The 21,029-nt window shown below is 34.7% G+C and overlaps 1 protein-coding gene across 1 annotated transcript in view; it reads left to right on the top strand.

Annotated features, from left to right (window-relative positions):
* The window catches only part of UHRF2 (ubiquitin like with PHD and ring finger domains 2), a 178,895-nt gene that overhangs the window by 134,720 nt on the left and 23,146 nt on the right, over positions 1-21,029 (top strand). Inside the window, 4 exon segments of the mRNA XM_021006289.2 lie at positions 516-639; positions 1,178-1,285; positions 3,238-3,342; positions 16,610-16,716. Coding sequence (XP_020861948.1) covers positions 516-639; positions 1,178-1,285; positions 3,238-3,342; positions 16,610-16,716 — 444 coding nt within the window.

Genomic DNA, 21,029 nt, shown 5'->3' with positions numbered 1-21,029 from the left:
ACAATGAACAAAGCTGAACTTATGGTTATAGAATTTTTCAAGCTAAAAAGTATCTATGGGGACACGCAAAAGCTCATTGGTGGGTAATCTAGGTAAAATCCCATTACAGTAAATACAACAAAGAACAATCTTGGTTTTGTAGGACATGTCCCAGGGATGGCTGCATTATAACAGCAGTGTCTTATTGACAGATAATTTTCTGACTTTTTTTAATCAGCATCATTTTATGAAGGCTTTGTGATATTTTAGTCATGTCTTTTTTAAGGATTTTGAATTCTAATGGAATATTTTTATTTTGACTTAAATATGTAAATTTTTTAAAGAAATAGATTTAATTCTTTAATACCAGAAATCACCTGTTTGCTATATGCTCCCTATGGTATAATTGTCAAAAATAAAGAAATTTGTTCTACTTATTCTCTGTTACAGCAGTTTATTCTGCTGGGTTTTTTTTTTCTCAACACCAAATATATCAAACTTTTACAGCTCCACCCCTGCTCTTTTTTTTTTTAAAGGTATTGTCCTTCCTGTAAAATTGATTCAAATGAAGTTGTAAAAGCTGGCGAAAAACTCAAACAGAGTAAAAAGAAAGCAAAGATGCCATCTGCTAGTACTGAAAGCCATAGAGACTGGGGCAAGGTAAAGAGAAAAATAGCTTTTTGTACTTCTAAAATTGTGTTGATATCATTTACTGACAGTTTAGTATGTAGTAGCCATCTCTGCATTTAGAAATTTTGTTCAGTTGTTTGTTTTTTTTAGTCTTGTCCTACTCTTTGTCACCCCATTTGGGGTTTTCTTGGCAAAGATACTGGAGTGGCTTGCCATTTCCTTATCCCACTCATTTTACAGATGAGGAAACTGAGGCAAACAGGGTTAAGTCACTTGCCTAGGGTCACATAGCTAGTAAGAGTTTGAGGCCAGATATGAACTCAAAGACAGCAGTCTTCCAGACTCCAGGTTTGGCACTCTACCTACGGTGCCACCTCGCTGCCCCATTTAGAAATAGTGAGTGGTAGATAAGATTAAAAATTTAGGATTGTAGCCAAACTTTGATCTTCCTTAATGTATGGATGTTAAAATTTTGTTCATATTTGAGTAATGATAAAAGTTTTGTTTCAGGACTAATTGAGAACAGTGGGTTATTCTAATAACGAATTTATATCTTGTGACTATAAAGGGAATGGCCTGTGTTGGTCGAACTACGCAATGTACTCTGGTTCCTTCTAACCACTATGGACCTATACCTGGTGTTCCTGTTGGAACCACATGGAAATTTAGAGTCCAGGTAATTTGCTTCATAATTATCTTGTCGAATTATTTAAAGAAAAAAGTTTTTAGTGTTAATAGATCTGATAAAAGCACAACATGAAGTAGATCATAGAATAGACTTTTAGAAGATAGCTTTGCAAAGTAGAATATATGGATTTTAAAAATATCTGGATTTCAACCCTTTAAGTTATATAATTTTTCTCAGCATTTTTTAAAATGATTCTGTAACTTTGTACTATAGGTTCTGATTTAAAAGTAAAAGGCTGTTATTAAGATAGGGGGTTTATTAGCTTTGCCTGGACTCATAAAATGGCCTTCCTAAATGGTATAAGTCAAGAGTTTGAGAAAGCTAAAGTAGTCAACTGTGTGCGAATAGAATAGAATGTCTGCCCAGCATCCTTCTTCTAGAAAAAGACCCAGAGGCTCAGTTTATTCCTGGTTTCCCCCTGTGATTTTGATAAATTACATTGTCAGTGAAGAAAAGTCTTTAAGCATGAAAAAAAGTCTAAGGCAGACTTTTTCCCCGTTGGCAACCCATGACTTCACACTTCAAAGTCTTCAACTTTAAAGGCATCTTCTTCAGTGTTTCTTGACTGATGCTGATATGTCTTTGAATTAGTATTCCTAGACTATGTAATAAAAAGATGTAAGTGTATCTCAAGGTAGTTTAACAGCACTGATGATTAATTTAGTTAATAAAAATCACTAAATCCTAAGCTCTTACCAGGAACCCACCTACCTTTAATTTTGCATAGTGTATGTGTGTCTTTTTTCTGGTTTCAGAGCCTTGTCAACTTCAGCCATTACCATGGCTTTCAGAGTAATCCCTGTACCATCTTTGGATTTACTTCACTAAAGATAAAAGACAATTTTTGCTAAATGCTTTACTGAAACCTAGTTTCTTCCATATTTCAAAATAACCTGTTGTTAGAATCCCTCTATACCTTAGTTTTGAGGGTTGCTATGGCTATATAAGTTACCATCTAGTGGCCAGCATTTGAGTTTGAGGCCTTTTTGCATTTACTTTGTCCAATCCTAGATTTGTGTCCATTTTGGTAAAATCTGCCAGAAACTGTGTGCCGGTAACAACCTTCAAAATCCCTAGTCACTTTCACAGGACAAATGAATAGTTTTCAAGCATTAGATTTTGACAACTTGTATTTTATGCTTATGTAGCACAAATAATACTGTATCTGATGAAATAGGGCAATGCAAACCAGCTCATATGAATAGCTATCAAGCAGTTATATCCAAGATTGGATTTTAATATATATATATTAAAATTATTCATTGATCACCACTACAAGGCAATTTTCTATAAGTTTTTAAGTTTGGTTGCATCCAACTGAAGTAATAAAATAATTACTGGGTAATTCAAATGCAACTATCATTTTATTTGAACTGACCCAGATGCCTGTATTGTGTAGGAACAGGCCTCTTACTCTTAAAAAATTCATATGAGCTACAAAAATATATATATTTTTAATACATATATATTATATATTTTATACATAAAAATAAATTTCTTGAGTTCTGTGCCCAAGAAGACCAATAAGGACTTACATAATTCCAGCCTAAGAACTCTTAGAAAAGTTTTAATATTCACTTTGATCCTAAAGAATATGATGTAAAATATTTCTCTAAAATGGTTTTGATATTTCTAAATTTTAAGCACATGCCAATCTTTTTAACTTTTTAAATAAATGCTGTATTGTAATTTGATAGAAACCATGTCCTAAATATCCCCAAATCTATAACTTTTAAAACTATATACATTTACTAGTACAACTTTACCGTTAGATGTAATTGCCTGTCCAGTTTTAGAATGCTCCTAGCACTATCATATCCTAAAGTCCTGTTAGCTCAATATCAGATTCTTGATTGGTTATGTTTTTGTTCTAAATAATTACTTGTTAAAGGTCAGTGATTCCTCAGTTCTTTCAGAATTTCTTTTTGTTAAATTTAAAGGTGAGTGAGGCAGGTGTTCACAGACCCCATGTTGGTGGAATTCATGGACGAAGCAATGATGGGGCATACTCACTTGTGCTGGCAGGAGGCTTTGAGGATGAAGTAGTAAGTCCAAAAGTATCATAAAAATATCTTGACTAAGTCTAGCAGTAAGTTGATTACTCATTATTTTAAAAATGAATGTTGTATTTAATTACTCTTATCTTAGTTTAAACTGAAAATTGAGCAGATTCTTATATCAATTATATTAAATTGCCATTCTATTATAGTTAACTGATATTGGGGGAGAAAGGACGTCTTTCAATTAAAATGTTTCATCTTGGAAAATTTGACAGTAAAGGTAATAATTTGACACATTTATTAACATTTGCTAAATGAACTCTATAATAAAATAAAATTAATTTATTTCAAAGTTACAAAATACTTAAAACATATTCACATTGTTACTTCATAAAATAAGCTGAAAAGCTTAGAAATCGTGACAAATCTATGAGTATGAAATTTGAGAGTTATGTTGATACTCTAACATAGCAGTTTCAATTGAAAACATAACAGATTTAGGTTAGTTCATACTTGATAAGAGAACTAAAAATAAACATTTCAAAGCAGATATTAACTTTGTTAGCTTCAGTAGGCTTTGCTTGATAGCCTTTTAAAACCTCTGCATGGTGGAATAAGAGCTGATCATCCATTAACATTCATTGATCACCACTACAAGGCAGTTTTCTATAAGTTTTTAAGTTTGGTTGCATCCAACTGAAGTAATAAAATAATTACTGGGTAATTCAAATGCAACTATCATTTTATTTGAACTGACCCTGTATTGTGTAGGAACAGGCCTCTTACTCTTAAAAAATTAAAATAAATTTTGTGTGGGTATTTCTTTGTGCAATTCAGTGCTGTACAATTTAGGAGCCTATTATAGGTGATCAGTAAAGTATGGAGAAAGATACTCTTTTTAAAATATCTTTTATAATCAAGTCCAAATAGCCATTAAGGAAATAGAAGAAATATACACATTAAGTAGCATCAGAACATGCTTATTTTTCACCCGCAGTGTTCACCCAACTGATACTATCACAGGAGTTTCCCTCTCTAATGGAGAAGTCCCATAAAGAGTTCTCTGTATTCAAACTTTGCTATTATCCTGGAATAAAATTCAATCCAAGTCCTAGCCTTCATAATAATTGTTAAATCCCAATAAATATGTTGCACACGTATAGAACTAACTGAGGGGCAAGATGCTGATATTTCTGGTGTTTATTTTGCCGTCTCTCAATGACAGTTTCCGCCACTTCTGGAATAATAGCTTTCTAGAAATGCCTACAAGTTGTGGGGGAGACAGCTATACTAGTGGCTGAGTTGAACATATTAGATGTTAGGATAAATCATAGATTCCCGAAGTGGGCAATCCCAACCTCTGGGAGGAGCTGAAATGATGTGGGGAGGAGAGGAAGGGGCATTGTAGCCTTAGGTGCAGTTTTGGGGGGGTGTTGAATAAACATAAGTATTAGCCTAACCTAACTTGGGGGAGGGGAAGTGGCGGTGTGCTGAGTGATTTTTTTTTTTTTGAGGGGCAGTAAGTTTGGAAACCTCTAAGACTCTCTCATCACTGCCTGATTAGGAACACCCTAGCTTTAAATATTTACAAAGTTATGAAGTAGTCTCTTTTTCTTCTTACTGAACACAAGTGTGATTGTTCAGCATGGGATTTTTATTGTTCAATGCATTCAACAGAAAAGTGATCTCATGATGGGATCAGAGATTTACAATTTGGTAGGTAGCTTAGAGAGCATCTATTCCAGTGTTATTTTACCTGGAGGTCCATGAACTTGCTTTTTTTCCCCTCAGTCTTTTAATAACTGTATTTCAATATAATTGGGCTGCAGAGTGAGAACTCTTTTCATTGCACTGTCCTCTTAATGATATACTGGTAGGACAATGAAAGAAAAGCATGTTCGTTGTAAATATTACAACTAAAATATCAGAAGGAAGGAAAAAAGCTGGTTGTAAAATGCTCTTAAATGAAGTTGCTTATAAAGAAAAGCCATAAAAATACAACCTTGAAGCATGGAAGTAGCTTTAGGGAGAGTCTGGTCTCTGATTTATATGCCCTTCTTTCTCTATGAATTATAACTCATTCTTGGTACATTTTACACCCTCCCCCCCCCAAAAAAAAAAGCTAGTTTGGGGCAAGTAATTGTTAGCAGGGAGGCCAGAGACTTCAAAGTACTTCACCAGTAAGTCCAATTATTTCTAGCTATAGTAGAAGGCAATGACCACCCTAGGTTTCTGCGTTCCCTCTCCACCCAGCATCTTGAGATAACACATTTTTTTAACTAGTCATCCTGCATTTGCCTGAGCTTTAGAAGGGTAGTCCATATTCTTCTAATTTCCATTCTTGCCTCAATTCATATGAACCTTAAATATGGCCATGTAATTTACATAGGGAATTCTAAATCTATATTCCATAGAAATTTTAAAAAATATATTAATAGGGGATAGGAACTGAAGTAAATGAGATATACTTCCTTTATTTAACTTTATTCTCAATACAAACTTTTCCTGTATTTAAGATTACAATATTATATAAATGTTAGCTGTTAAATATTCCAAATTAATCATTTCTTAGGCTCCTTTATGATGTACTTCACAAGACTGTTGTGAAGATCAAGTGAGATGATATATGTTAAGAGCTCTGTTAACATTAAAACACTACATAGCTGCAAACCATCATTGTTACTATTGTTTCATGAAAGGGTAGTTTTTGCTTCAGAAAATGAAAGGGTTGAGGAATATTTACTGGCAATTTTTTTTCTCTTAAGTTAATCAGATGTTCTCTGCCCTGTTTTGAGAGACAAGAAAATCATCTTTGTTTCTGACATCTTTTGAAAAAAGATAAGTGACAAAAAATAAGACAACTCATCATCACTGGGGTATATCCTTAAAAAAGGAGAGGGAATAAAATGTTAGAAGCAGTGCCATTACAAATAATTATTTTCCTTGTATTTAGAGTTTCCTATTCTGAAGAATCATAAATGTTTGAAAATAACCTCTGAAAAACTTGTCATCTTCCTTATTTCTCTAGAGGATTAATGAGAGGATCACAATATAAGCAACTGTCTGGAGAAGGGGACTTGATGAAAAATTAGCTTACTCCATATTATAAATAAAAGGGTAAGCATTAGGGGTTAGTAAGTCGAATAATAATGTCCCATCTTTCACCAAATTCCCACTCATATTCTCCCTAGTGTCATCATTGCCCAGTAACTTTCATAGATAGATAAAACATGTACCCCATAATGGTAAATGAAAATAAATTTTAAATTTTAGAGACTAAAGATATCAAGTGTGATTATTCCCTGGAAAAGTTTGAAGACCCTTTTATCTAAAAGCTGGGCTTTTTCACATAAACTTAGAATGTGTTCTTGAGGATAATATACATTTGAAATTAGGTCAGCTTCTTATATAAAATTTGCCCTTTTGTCTTCTTAATAGTGTGAGTGTCTTCAGAGGTGCTGGAGTGGGTCTCTGCTAGCTGTGTTATGGATTCCCTGTATGTATAAAGAGTCTGCTATTTTAGAACTGACATTCATGACCTAGGATAAATAATTTCTGGCTCTCTTCCCCCTTTCAGCTTCTCACTGGACAAATAGAGCAAATAGATGCTCCCCTCTTTGGTCTGAGGCATATTTTGATGGGAGTTAATGGGAGAATATATGAGCTCTTAGAAACCACAATATTTACATAGATCCTTGGGGAGGAGGTACCTTTATAAGAACAGGGATGGCATTTATGAAACTTAATATTTAGTTTATCTTCCCCATGGAAATGACCCAGTGAACATAGGCAAATGTAGTTAAATTCATGATTTATATCAGGAGAAATAAATTCAAACCATTCAACAAGCACTTGAAAATAATAGCTGACATCACATGAAGCTTTGTGACATACTTGACGTACATATATTGTGTCCCTTGGCTCTCACAACAGTCCTATGAGGAAGGTGCTTATTATTGCCAATTGACTGTGGAGGAAACTGAGGTTGAGAGGTTAAGTGGTTTGTCTAGAGTCACCGAGCTAGTAAGTGAGGCAAGATTCAGGCCAAATATTCCTGAATCTGAAGTCCAGTCCACTATACCAAGGGTGTCAGACTTAAGGGCCAGCAAAACTAAGTGCAGCATGAACCAGATTAAAATGTAATTGGGAAATGTTTAACAAAATTAAAATATAATACAACATAGGTAATGTCCACATGTTTTCTAAGTCTGCATGTGCCCTGCAGGGATCCATTTCTATTAGTCTGACACTCTGTAGAATCTGGGTGCTTAGTATATACCTGGCACCTCCCTGAGCACATAGAGATGAAAGGGAAAGGTTCTTCCCTCAAGGAGATCACATTGTAGTAGAGGAGATGACATGATTGTATATTATGTACACTAAAATGGCTTCTCTTTCAGTCAGGTCAGTCAGTCAAACATTTATTAAGCCTGCTATGTGCCACACACTGTACTTAGCTCTGGGGACTCAAAGGCCGAAAAATCCTGCTCTCAAAAAGCTCGATTTGATGGGGGAAACAATATGCAAACAATTATATACGAAAGATACAGAGGATACATTGGAGATAATCAACAGAAGGAAAATATTAGCATTAAAGGGGTTCAGGAAAGACTTCTTGGAGAAAGTAGGATTTTAGCTGGGACTTGAAAGGATTCAAAGAAGCCAGGAAATGGAAATGAAGGAAAAAAGATTTTCAGGCATGAGGGAGAGCGAGTAAAAGAGTTGGAAGATACAGTGTTTTATGTGGGGAACAGGAAGGAAGTTAGCGTCACTGGATTATAGAGTACATGGGAGTATATAAGTTTTTAAACTGGAAAAGTAGGGGAGGGGACAAGTTTTGAAAGGCTTCGAATGCCACAAAAATAAAAGGGGGTTTTATGTTTAATTCTGATGGTGATGGAGAACAAGTAGAATTTCTTGAGTAGGAAGTTGAGAGGTCAGTACTGTGCTTAAGGAAAATCACTCGACAGCTGGGTGGAAGATGAACTTTGAGGATTGGTCTTGTGGATAGAAATTGGGGGGGAACAGTATCATGAAAATCCAGAGAGTAGGAGCAGCGAGGTGGTGCAGTGGATAGAGTACCGGCCCTGGATTCAGGAGGACCTGAGTTCAAATCCAGCCTCAGACACATAACATCTACTGGCTGTGTGACCCTGGGCAAGTCACTTAACCCCATTGCCTAGCTAAAAAAAAAGAAAAGAAAAAAGAATCCAGAGAATAGACTATCCAATGGGGAAAGATGGTCAGTTGGTCAAATGCTACAGAGAAGTCAAGGAGGAATTAAAAGAGATAGATGGATTTGGCAATCAAGAGATTATTGGTGACTTTGGAGAAAACGGGGCCAGTTAAATGATGAAGGTAGAAGCCAGATTGTGCTGGGTTAAGAAGAGAAGGGAAAGTAGAGGTATTTTGTTGAGTCAGGCTGAGAAAAGGAGAAAAAGATAGGCTTATAGCTAGTGAGATATGGTGGAAGTTAGTAAAGATTTTTCAAGGATTATGGGTTACTTGGGTATGTTTTCAGGCAGCAAGGGAAAAACCTAGTGGATGCGGAGAAATAAGATATGATACCAGAATCATTTTGGTAGAGAATATAGAAGAAAATGGGATCAATGGTAAATTGTACAGCGTTTGTTGTTGTTGAGAAGGGCTACCTCTTCCATCAGAGGATGAGGTACAAAATGGATGATAATCTCAGGGAATTGTGAGGAGGGGCTATGAGAAGAGGCAGAAGGAAGAGAAAAAAAGGGCTTTTGGGGCACTATATATAACCAGGTATGAACTATTAAGAAACATTAACTTGGGTTATGATTATATTTCTATCATCATCTGATTCCTCCTTTGTTTGAAGGTATTCTTTGTTCACTAGTTGTGAATATCTTCCTTTAAGATATTGTACGTGACTAGAAGCTGGGTTTATGGAGGAGAAAAAAACAATAAAATAGATAAACCATTGGTTAATTTGATTTTTAAAAGGAAAGAAGAAAACCAAATTACCAGTATCAAAAATGGAAGGGGTAAATTCACCACCAATGAAGAGGAAATTAAAGCTGTTTTGCCGTATTATATGCCAATAAATCTGACAATCTAAGCAAAATGGATGAATATTTATAAAAATATAAATTGCCCAGGTTAACAGAAGAGGCAATAGACCATTTAGCCCCATCTTAGAAAAAGAAATTGAACAAGCTATCAATGAATTCCCTAAGAAAAAGTCCCCAGGGCCAGATGGATTCGCAGGCAAATTTTGCCTACCATTTAAAGAACAGTTGATTGCAATACTTTATAAACTAGTTGGAAAAATAGGTGAAGTTCTACCAGATTACTTTTATGACACAAAAGTGGTGTGATACCTGAATTGAGAAGAGTAAAAAAGAGAAAGAAAACTATAGACCAGTTTCCCTAATGAATAGTGACAAAATTTTTAAATAAAATGTTAGCACAGAGAATACACAAGGATCTTACAGTGATCAGGTGGGATTTATGTGAGGAATGCAGAGCTAGTTCAATATGAGGAAAACTGTTAGCATAATTGACCATATCAATAACAAAACCAACTGAAATTATATGATTATCTCAATAGATGAAGAAAAAGCTTTTGACAAAATACAACACTTGTTTCTGTTTAATACACTAGAGACCATAGGAATAAATGAATCTTTCCTTAAAATGGTAAGTGTACATTTAAAACCATCAGAGTAAGCATTATCAGGGTATGGTAAGGATATCCATTATCACCACTATTATTCAATATTGTACTAGAAATGTTAGCTATAGAAATAAGAGAAGAAAAAGAAATTGAAGAAATTAGAATAGGCTATGAGGAAACAAAGTTATCACTCTTTGCAGGTGGTATGATAGTTGATTTTCTAGGATTCTCTAACTAGACTAAAAACTAGTTAAAAATAATTAACAATTTTAGCAAAGTTGCAGGCTATAAAATAAACCCACATAAATCATCAGTATTTTTATGCATTTTACCAACAAAGTCCAACAAAAGGTAGAAAGGGAAATTCATTTAAAATAACCATAGACAATACAAAATGCTTGAGAATCTACCTGCCAAGATAAACCCAGGAATTCTATGAACACACTTACTTGTTTGCTCAGTGCACAGCTAGGGCGAACATGCGTGCATATTACTCAGAACTGAGTGGGCTGCAGATCTTCCAGATGGCACTTTGTACCTTACTCTAGCTCACGAATCCCCTGAGATTTCTTTCTGTCCCAGTGGTTTGTGCCCTGTTGTCATTTCTCAGGCCTTTTTCAATAACAGGGTGCTGGAATGCTCACCACCGTATCCCCCTGATATCTGTAGACCTTTTAGTCTCCTTGAAGCTGCCCTCTGCTGGACAAATGGCTTATGGTGACATTTTGTTTGCTTTTTAGATCAGAATTGCGTCTGGTGCATTTTCTAGATCTTTGTTGAGGTATACTGGGCTAGCTAGGGTATAGTGCCTCCTTTTCCCTCAGAATCTTGTCTCTGCCTCCCAGTCCCCCCAGGGGTAATGGTTTAACAGCTCTTCTCTCCCCACAAAAATACGTACAACCCATATAAAAATTTTATTTGCATTAATGTTTTCTCTGTCACATTCTTGAACCTATACAATCAGTAAAACAATAATTCAAGCCCTGATTTGTAGTATTTGTCCATTTTCAGGGTGTTATGTTCATAGTGAAAATTTAATATTTGGCTCTCTGCTCTACAGCACTAACTCCAGCACACCTCTGCCTTTAAGCCGGCTATGCCAATTCTAGGCCAGTACCCAAAAGAAATGAAAAGAAAGAAGAAAAAGCCTTTTATGTACAAAAATATTTATAGCACCTTTTTTGAGGTGGCAGGAAACTGGAAAAAAAAAGTGTCCAATAGTTGAAGAATAGCTGAATAAATTGTGGCATATTAATTAATATGCTGTATTATGGTATAAGAAATGAGGAAATAGAGGATTTCAAAGACATAAAAGGACTCGCACAAACTGAAATGGGCAGAGTTAGAAGATAAATTTATATTGTAAGATCGATATTTTAAAACTGAATAATTCTGAAGACTTTTACAAACCTTTAAAAAAAAACCAGAGCAAGGACAATAATTTATGCAATGAAAATACCTTGTCTTATTATTTTATTTTTTAAAAATTTATTTAGTGTTTTATTTTCCCCTAGTTACTTGTAAAAACAATTTTTAACATTTGTTTTTAAGACTTTGAATTCCAAATTCTCTCCCTTTGTCCCTTCCCACCCCCCTCATTGAGAAGGCAAGGAATTCGATATAGGTTATACGTGTGTAGTCATGCAAAACATTTCCATATTAGTCATGTTGTAAAAGAAAAATAAAGTAAGAAGAGTATGCTTCAATCTGTATTCAGGCATCGTCAGTTCTTTGGGAATATTTTTCACTATAAGTCCTTCAGAGTTGTTTCTGAAAATAGCTATCATTCACAGCTAATCATCTTACAGTATTGCTGTTACTTTGCACACAGTCCATATCACTTTGCATCAGCTCATGTATGTCTTCCCAGGTTTCTCTGAGAGCATCCTGCTCATTATTTCTTGTAGTTAGTAGTGCTATAGTATTGCATCACAATCACAATAGTATTCCAGTAGTATTCTGTCACAATCACATAGCTCAATTTGTTCAGCCATTTCCCAATTCATAGGTATCCTTCTGATTTCCAACTCCCTGCCCCCAGAAAAGAGCTGCTGTAAATATTTCTGTACATATAGATCCTCTTCCTTTTTTTTTTATATTTTTTGGGATACAGACCTAGTCATGGCACTGTTAGGAAAATGACCGCTTTAAAAACGATTTGGGGGGCAGCTAGGTGGCACATTGGGTAGAGCACCGGCCCTGAAGTCAGGAGGACCTGAGTTCAAATACTGTCTCAGACCAAACACTTGACACTTACTAGCTGTGTGACCCTGGGCAAGTCACTTAACCCCAATTGCCTAAAAGCAAAAATAGATAAATAAATGGAAACAATTTTGAAAACTGTGAGAACTATGATCAGTACAGTAACCATTCTTGATAATGGACAACCAATGATGAAACATGCTGTCCATTACAGAGGAGTGATGAATTTAGGGTACAGAATAAGAAATGTACACATATTTGAGCATGTGCATGCATGTGCTTGTGTGTGCGTACACACACACACACACACACACACACACACACACACACACACACACACACACATATACATTTGTGTATAGCCATTGGAGGAATATGTTCTGATTATGTGTAGAAATTTTTTTTAGTAAGTTGGTAAGTGGGAGGCAGAGAAATAGATTGCTGTTGATTTAAATTAAATTTTTTAGATTTAAATTTAAAATTCTTAATGTTAGGAAATAAACGTGGGCCTGCTGCAGGTGTGAAATGTTGCATGCAGTGTTAGGTGAGACCACTATATAACTAGCTTTATTTAACTGGTTTAGTTTGTTATAAGAAACTTTTCGTGGAGTTGCTTTGTTGTTATTCAGTTGTTTCAATCATGTCTGACCGCATTTGGGATTTTCTTGGCAAAGACACTGGAGTGGTTTACTATTTCCTTCTCTGGCTCTTTTTACAGATGAAAAAACTGAGGCAAGCAGGGTTAAGTGACTTGCCCAGAGTCACAGAGCTAGTAAATGTCTGAGGCCAGATTTGAACTTAGTCGGCTTCCTAACTCCAGGCCTAGCACTATATTCGCTGCCCCATGAAGTAGCAGTAATAACTAAGTGTATATGAGGATCCCTGTGAGACGCATATTAACTTTAGTTTTAAAATGTAATATTATCTGTGTTTTATTGTATTTTTATTGATTTTGTTAAATATTTCCTAGTTATGTTTTAATCCAGTTTAGGCCACACTCAAGACTATTGCAAGCCTGTGTCCGACACCTCTAATCTAAATTATCCCGGTTATGGGACAGCTAGGTGGTGCAGTGGATAGAGCACTGGCCCTGGAGTCAGGAGGACCTGAGTTCAAATGCAGCCTCAGACACATAACATTTACTAGCTGTGTGACTCTGGGCAAGTCACTTAACCCCAATTGCCTCACCAGAATAATAATAATAATAATAGTAATAACAATAATAATAATAAATTATCCTGGTTGATTACTATTCTAAACTATATTTGAGATTGTTATTTAGAAGAGTCATCTCTATTGGAGCATTTGTCCTATGAAGAAGAAATTCCGTAGTATGCTGTTTCTCTCCAGAAAATAATTTAATTCAACAAATACTTAATAAATGATTAGGTACTATGCTATGTATATGTCACAGGGATTAAGGAATGAAACAAGATACTGTATCAGCACTCAAGAAGCAAAATATTCTAAATGGGAAGAGGATGAGTTATGCACAAATTACTGAGCTACAGAGCAGAATAAATAAGTACATGCATGGTAGCGTAGAGAGCCCTGGATTTGGTGTCAGAACCCGAGGTTAACCTCTCCCTCTGCCATTTATTGCCTGTGTTTTCTTGGGCAAGTCAGTTTGCCTGTAGCACAATGGAAAATATGCTATATTTGGAATCAGTGGGCCTGGTTCCAAACCCCCAACTTTGCTGCTTAATAGTGGTGTATCCTTGGATAAGTCACTTTTAACCTCTGTAGACTTGAGTTTCTTCATTGTAAACTGAGGGGATTATACTAGATGGCTTCTAAGCACCCTTCTAGCTCTAATTATGTTATTCTAAGAGCAAAAGACAGGGGCATCATGCTGTGACTGTACATAGTGTGTATATCCACCTGATCACATGCCCATAGAATCTCATCCAACTATGTCATAAGTTCCTTAAAGGCAAAAGTGGGTTTGTTTTGATTTTCTTATTCCTTCCCCCCACCTTGCTCAGTGCCTTGAATGTTGCAGGTACTTCTTAATGCATGTTTTATGAATTAAATCTATTCTCTCCTTCACTCTCACTGCCAGCATTCATTAGACAAACCTATACTACAGCAGTAATCTTCACCCTCTTGCTCACTAGATTTTACCCTACTCCTAGACTAATCTTTCATACCAATAGACCTGGTAAAATTTTGGCATAAAAGGGACTTCCACAGTCTGGCACCATTCTGCCTCTGGACTTAATCTCCACTATGCTGTGCCCAAGCCAAAGTGTCCTACTTTGTGCCATGAATATGCTATGCCCTTCACCATGCCTTTGCATACATCGTACCCTATTCTTAGAGTGCCCTTGTCTTCTTTAACTGATTTACTATCTGTCCCTGAAAACCCACTCAGATAACATCTGGGCCGTGCAGCTTTCACTCTTCCTCTGACTTCATTTTTGTTGTTGTTCAGTCATTTCAGTCATGTCCAACTTTTGCAGCACCATTGGGATTTTCTTGGCAAAGATATCGAAGTGGTTTGCTATTTCCTTCTCCATCTCATCATACAGATGAAACTGAGGCAAATAAGGTTAAGTGACTTGCCCAGGGTCACACTAGTCAGTATCTGAGGTTAGATTTGAACTTGAATCTTCCTGACTCCAAGCCTGGTGCTTTATGCACTGTGCCACCTAGCCATACCTGAAACTTGTTATTCACTTGTATCCTATTCTTTGTGACCCCATATGGGGTTTTCTTGGTGAGGATACTGGAGTGGTTGCCATTTCCTTCTCCAATGGATTGAGACAAACAGAGATTAAGTGACTTGCCCAGAGTCACACAACTAGTAAGTATCTGAGGCTAGGTTTGAACTCTGGTCTTCCTAACTCCAGGCCCAGCATTCTGTCCACTTTGCCACCTAGCCACCTGTTCTGACTTCATATAGCCCTTTATTTTGAAACTGTTTCTTAACGCTGTTATGTGATGACCTATCATGCAGCCAGACTGTACATTCTCTGTGAGAACAAAAACTTCTTATCTAGATTTTTACTCCTACCCCACCCAAACCCTCCATAGTATAGTGCAGTGTTAAATAAATGTTCGGTTAAATGAATTAACAAGTTCAATCTTAAGCAAGAAATCTATATCAGAAAGATCTTACCACCTTTGAAATGCAGTCTCAGCTGACATGTCTTCATGTTCAGTAAGGTACATTGTTTTGACAATTTGGTTAGATTATAGTTATCTTCTTTTATAGTTTCAGGGCTAATGTATCTTTATATAACAAATTTTAATACAGAACCACCAATTTAAGATTAGATTAAAATTAAATTAAGATTAAAAATCATTTTAAGATTTATTACTATAAATAGAAGCAAGTTAGTTTAGTGTATAGAGGTCCTACTTGGAGTTAGGAAGTCCTGGGTTCAGATCCTGCCTGTAAGAGCTACATTATGACTGTAGGGCAAAAGGCAGGTGGCTAGACTTTTCTGTGACTTAGGCAACTCCTTAAGTTAGAGAGCAATTGCTCATATGCTTCTCTGGAGGGTAAAATCACAGGTTTGCAATTTCTTTAAAAAGTTAATATAAAAGAAAACCAAAACCAGATTTCTGTCAGTCTTTTGTCTTATTTTCCATATTCAGCATAAACTTGATACTATACCTGATTTTCTAATTCTTTCTCATCTTTACATTTCATCTATAGCAAAAACATAAATTCCATAAGAAATAGGGGCAGCTAGGTGGCACAATGGATAGAGCACCGGTCCTGAAGTCAGGAGGACCCGAGTTCAAATCCAGTCTCAGACTAAACACTTGACACTAGCTGTGTGACCCTGGGCAAGTAATTTAACCTCAATTGCCTAAAAAAAAAAAATTATGTGTGTATGTGTGTGTGTGTGTGTATGTATATATATATATGCATGTGTATATATATGTATGTATATATGTGTATATATGTATATATGTGTGTGTGTGTGTATGTATATTTATGTGTATATATATATAAAATCTGAACATTAAGAAGAGTAGAAAGAAGATGTGGATAAATGTTTGCCTATCAAATTTTTATTTGTAACCAATTCTGTGAAATTTTAGTATAAAGTTTTAGTATGAGAAAGCATTTAAAAATATATCAGGCTGAGTTTTCCAAATGCCAATATTGTGTAGATTTTGTCTTGTAATTTAAATTTAAAAATAAATGAATATAGAATTTTAAAAAGTATAATCTCAGTTAGCTCCTCCCCTCCCTTCATAATGTCTTGATAACAGCTACATTTGGAAATTGTATTTTAAGGTTGGGAGGAGTGAAGTTGGATTAGCCAAAGTGTTCAGTTGGAGTTCAATTTTTCTTAAATTCTACCTTCATTTCATAAGTTAAATAACATGCTATTCAGGTAGATAAATATTCTGATTTTGGCAGGAGAGAACCAGGTGAATTTTTTTTTTAAATTTAGATTATTATTTTAATTTGAACCTTTGTAATGAAGCATAATTCTCTCACAGGACCGAGGTGATGAATTCACTTATACTGGAAGTGGTGGTAGAGATCTGTCTGGTAATAAAAGGATTGGAGAACATTCATTTGATCAAACATTAACAAACATGAACAGGTAAAGAGATTTTGTATACTTTTAAGACATTCAGATTTTCACTTTTGTGAAAATGAATTCTAATATACCTTCATCATACATAACAGACTAATGGAAAGAATATGAAATGTGTTTCCAGTTGAAGTAGAAGAACATTTAGTACCTGCTGCTTGAGTGGCACTGTGTTAGGTTCTAAGAAAACTCAGATAAAATCATATAATACCTGCCCTTAAGTTTGCAATCTACTTATTCCTTACTGAGACATTGCCTCATTCTAGAGCCACAGACAGGAACCTTCCTGTTTGTATTGTTTCCATTAAGTTGATTCCCAGCCATCTCCCTCTCCCTCTACTTCTTGTATTATAAAAAATAATGAAGTTAAAACACATGGAAATACTTTTAAGTACCTTGAAGGTTTTACATTATATTTTTAAAGTAAACTAATTTAAAGCCCAGTAGTTTTAATTACTCTTGAATATATAAATACTGTAGAAATAAAAACACCGACCAAGTTAAACTTACATTACATTAAATTTAAATTTACTTTAAAATGTGTATGAGTAGAAGAATTATAATTTTACAATGCAAGCTTATTAATCTGTTAAGTAGGATAATATTTATAGACACAGATGCCACAAACTAGAGTTACTTAGGTTGTTCCATATAATTTTATATGTTAAGCTGAAACCTCATTCTAATGTAATCCTTTGAATCCATGCAGTGGGATTTTTTGTTAAGTGAAATTGCCATATAATAATGGCATTTTCTAGGAATAGGGATAAAGACTAGACTTGTGATATCATTGGTCTGAGGAGAATCTTAAAATTAAAAGCGTTTTCAATACTACCCTTATTGAATGTAATGTATGAACATATTTGTATATAATAGACCATAACCATTTTGTTATTAAGTAACTCAACCTATAGAAAATAGTATTTTCAGTAGATTCTTGTGTACTTGGTATACAGCATATTTAATTGATTTAAATTATTTGATTTATATTTGATGTTTTTATCCCCAGTGTTAATATAAATATTAGATACAGTAAATACTTTGGCAAAATATGTGAATAAATGACTGCATTATCATTTACTGGTTTAGTGTTTTAGTATTAAGTGATTCTATGAGAATCTTTGTCATAAAGAAATAAGTTTGAAAATTCTTTTGTCTGTTACATATCTTAACTGAAGGAATTTTGTGGGTAACTGAGCAAAAGCCAAATTGTTGACCACTTTTCAATAATTATAATATTTCTTGGCTTAGAATTATCACAATTTTGTTCCCTTGTTATTGATTATTATATCAGCATAATTTCAAAGATTTATATGTCAGGTTATATAGAACCTGTTCACCTTCCAGGTATTCCTTCCACATTATTCCAGACAATAAGGTTGTATTTTTTCTAAACCAGCCAAGGACACAGGAAAAATCTGCTAGGGGTGGTATTTCTCAAGCAGGAGTTTGAGCCTATGTTCATTTTCGTTTTTTCCCATGTACAATGCCTTCTCCTTAGCCAAAATAATCTTTTTTCAATGTTGGGAGTGTTTCCACTAGTTTCATTTTTACATGTTTTAAATCTTTTTTTTGAACATTTATCTTCATAGAAATTTCCCTAAGATCTGTTTTTTAAGCTTTCTTCAGAAAAGTGCACCTTCTTTCTTCAAATGTGTAGGAAGATGATTTTATTTGAATACTACAAATCTCTTATTACAAACCATCATTTGTAATATTTAACTTAAAATTCTTCTCAAGTTCCATAAGTGACAGAAGAGAAGCTAAATAAGTTTAACGTCTAGTTTACCACAAAATATATTTTAAATAGGTAGCCAAAACTGCACCAATCTGAACATTTTAGACTTCTAGGATTTTGTATGGTTAGAATATTGACCTCTGTGGCTCATATTAGTGAGGCTTGGAGAACAAGTCTAAACATATCCTATGAATTTCAGAATTTTGGAAGAGATCTTAAAGATAATGTGGTCCAACTTGCTGATGTTTTGTCTTCCTTCAAGCTTTATCTGATTTATAGGACCTTATCTTTGGACATTGGACCAGTGCTAATCTTGAGCATATTTTGCATCCACAGTCAATAATCATTTTGAAGCGTGTGCACCCTGACTGCCATGATGGATGAGTCATATACCCCTTTCTCTCTAGCTCCCTTACTGTAAAAAGGCTAATAATAAATAAAGCTATAACCTTAGTCAGTTCTATTGTTATTACCACTATTGCCCTCTTTTGTCAAAAAGCCGTGGAAAAAATGGATGGCTAAGGTACCATTACTCTAACAACCCAAACAATGGAAAAGTGTATTTGACTGCTGGTATGTTTATTCTCTTTCCACTCCAACTCCTTTGAAATAATGAGTAAGGAATTGGTACTTATTTAAAATTATGAAATAATTCCAAGTAACATGAAAATGTAGAATACTTAACTCAGTAATGCCATTTAATTATGACAAAGGAAATATTTTGTGGCTGCAGGATGTGAGATGAACCTGTGTCATTTAAGAAAAATATTCTTTCAGAGTTGTAATCATCAAGATTATACTTATGTTGCTTATCAATATTTCAGGAAAATTAGAATATATCAGACTTACTATGCCAGGCATACCAGAACTGAAGATACATTTTTCACATGAGGAAAAACTGAAAGTTGTAGTCATCAGAGAACAGATAAATTTAAATGGTTCTTACACGGACAGACCCTTATCTTTTTTAGTGAATCATTTCCTTGGGCCTTTTCAAATATTAAGTGGGTCGGAATTTTTCTTATGCAGAGAAATAAGCATAGACTTAATGATAATTTGTTAGGTATTATGTGCCAACTTTTTTTTAAACTTAATTTGAAGCAGAGTACATAAATTTTGTTCCTCAGGAATCTTGTTGCTTAGGTATTATGTTAAAAAAATAAAATAAAATTTGATGGACTTGCAATAGTGTAGTTACTAGTCTTTATACAAAGAAGATTCAGTGAAGCATAGAGTGAGGGTTCTCTCCTCTGTCCTATTTTCAAAGTATACTTGAATAATTTTGTCCCTTAAAATTCTCATACTGTAAAAACAAGTCTCAGTGTTAGCCCAAGGTTAGAAAACTTTTTTCTTTTCAGAAGTACATATTCTTATACTATAGTCTATCCATCAGTATTTTATAACACCCTCAGAGGACCACTAACTTGGCCTGATTTGTTAGCTACTAAGACTTTTATAGATGCTGTTAAAGGAAAAATAGCTCCTTAACTTATTCTATTTTGAAACTATAATTCCAATCAAGAGTTTTATCATTTGGGTAGGTTATTGATCTACTTTGAATATTCACATCTTTCATGTTAGTAAATATAGGACCATGTCCTATGTAGGAAAGATGTCTCTTTCTTTGTCCAAGGTTGACACTGGTTGATGCTTGTTTTTTAATGAAAGTTAGCTACTTTTTCCTTCTTTGAATTTAGTCTTCTCAATCTTATCATTTCCCTAACATCAAGAAGTAGATGTTCTTATAGATTAGGAGAGTAACAAAACCATCTAAAAAGCTCCTAGTTAATTATACTTAAAACTAATAAACTCTTTATCTAGAAAAGGTCTTTTAGAAGCTAAAATTTCTATTGCTTCCTTGCTATATTAGTCTTTTGAGGAAGTTTTGATCATCTAATCAAATATTTCTTTCATAAAATGTACCACCTTCCCTGTATCATATTTGTAGATTGTCAATATCTAGATCTACCAAAGATTCTGAGCTTCTTTGATTTTCATCTGGGTATTTAACTTATGTTCAAATGCATCCTTTTGCTGAAGGCCTTTTTAGGAAGTTATTCTTAAATAAGTCTTTCTTGGCTTTAGTCTTTTCTAACAAACATTGCTTTAGAAGTATCTATTGTCTGGAATAATGTGGAAAGGAAGCTTAGAAAGGTCATTTTTGCCTTATTTTATAAATCTGGTTTTCCAGAATTCTTTCCACGTTATTCCAACAATCCCCTCTTCCCCAATCAAATAATAACTCGAATAAAATCCCATAACTGAAAAGTGGTTTGCTTGCTTTAGTTTTCCAAGGTTCCCCATTCTCTCAACACAAATTATTTTAAGAAAAAAATACCATGTGTTTCCAGTTGTTTTCTATTATACATGGCACAGATGTTACTACTTTAAAGAAGAACCCACAGGCTCTCTGGGAACCACTCCCCTGGCTTTGGGGATGGCATCAGAAAACTGATTTCTCTGTCTTCTCTGCTGGTTGGGGAAAGCATAATCCTAATATCTGGAATAATATGGAAGGAATCATAGACTCTAAGCCATCAGGTAAGGCAAAATTCACCTTTTAATTTGGCTAATGATATGATAT

This window comes from Phascolarctos cinereus, unplaced genomic scaffold (genome assembly GCF_003287225.1).
Source record: "Phascolarctos cinereus isolate Bilbo 61053 unplaced genomic scaffold, phaCin_HiC Scaffold_4;HRSCAF=312, whole genome shotgun sequence".
Taxonomy (NCBI): Eukaryota; Metazoa; Chordata; class Mammalia; order Diprotodontia; family Phascolarctidae; genus Phascolarctos; species Phascolarctos cinereus.
This window is presented reverse-complemented; position numbering and strand designations above follow the sequence as displayed.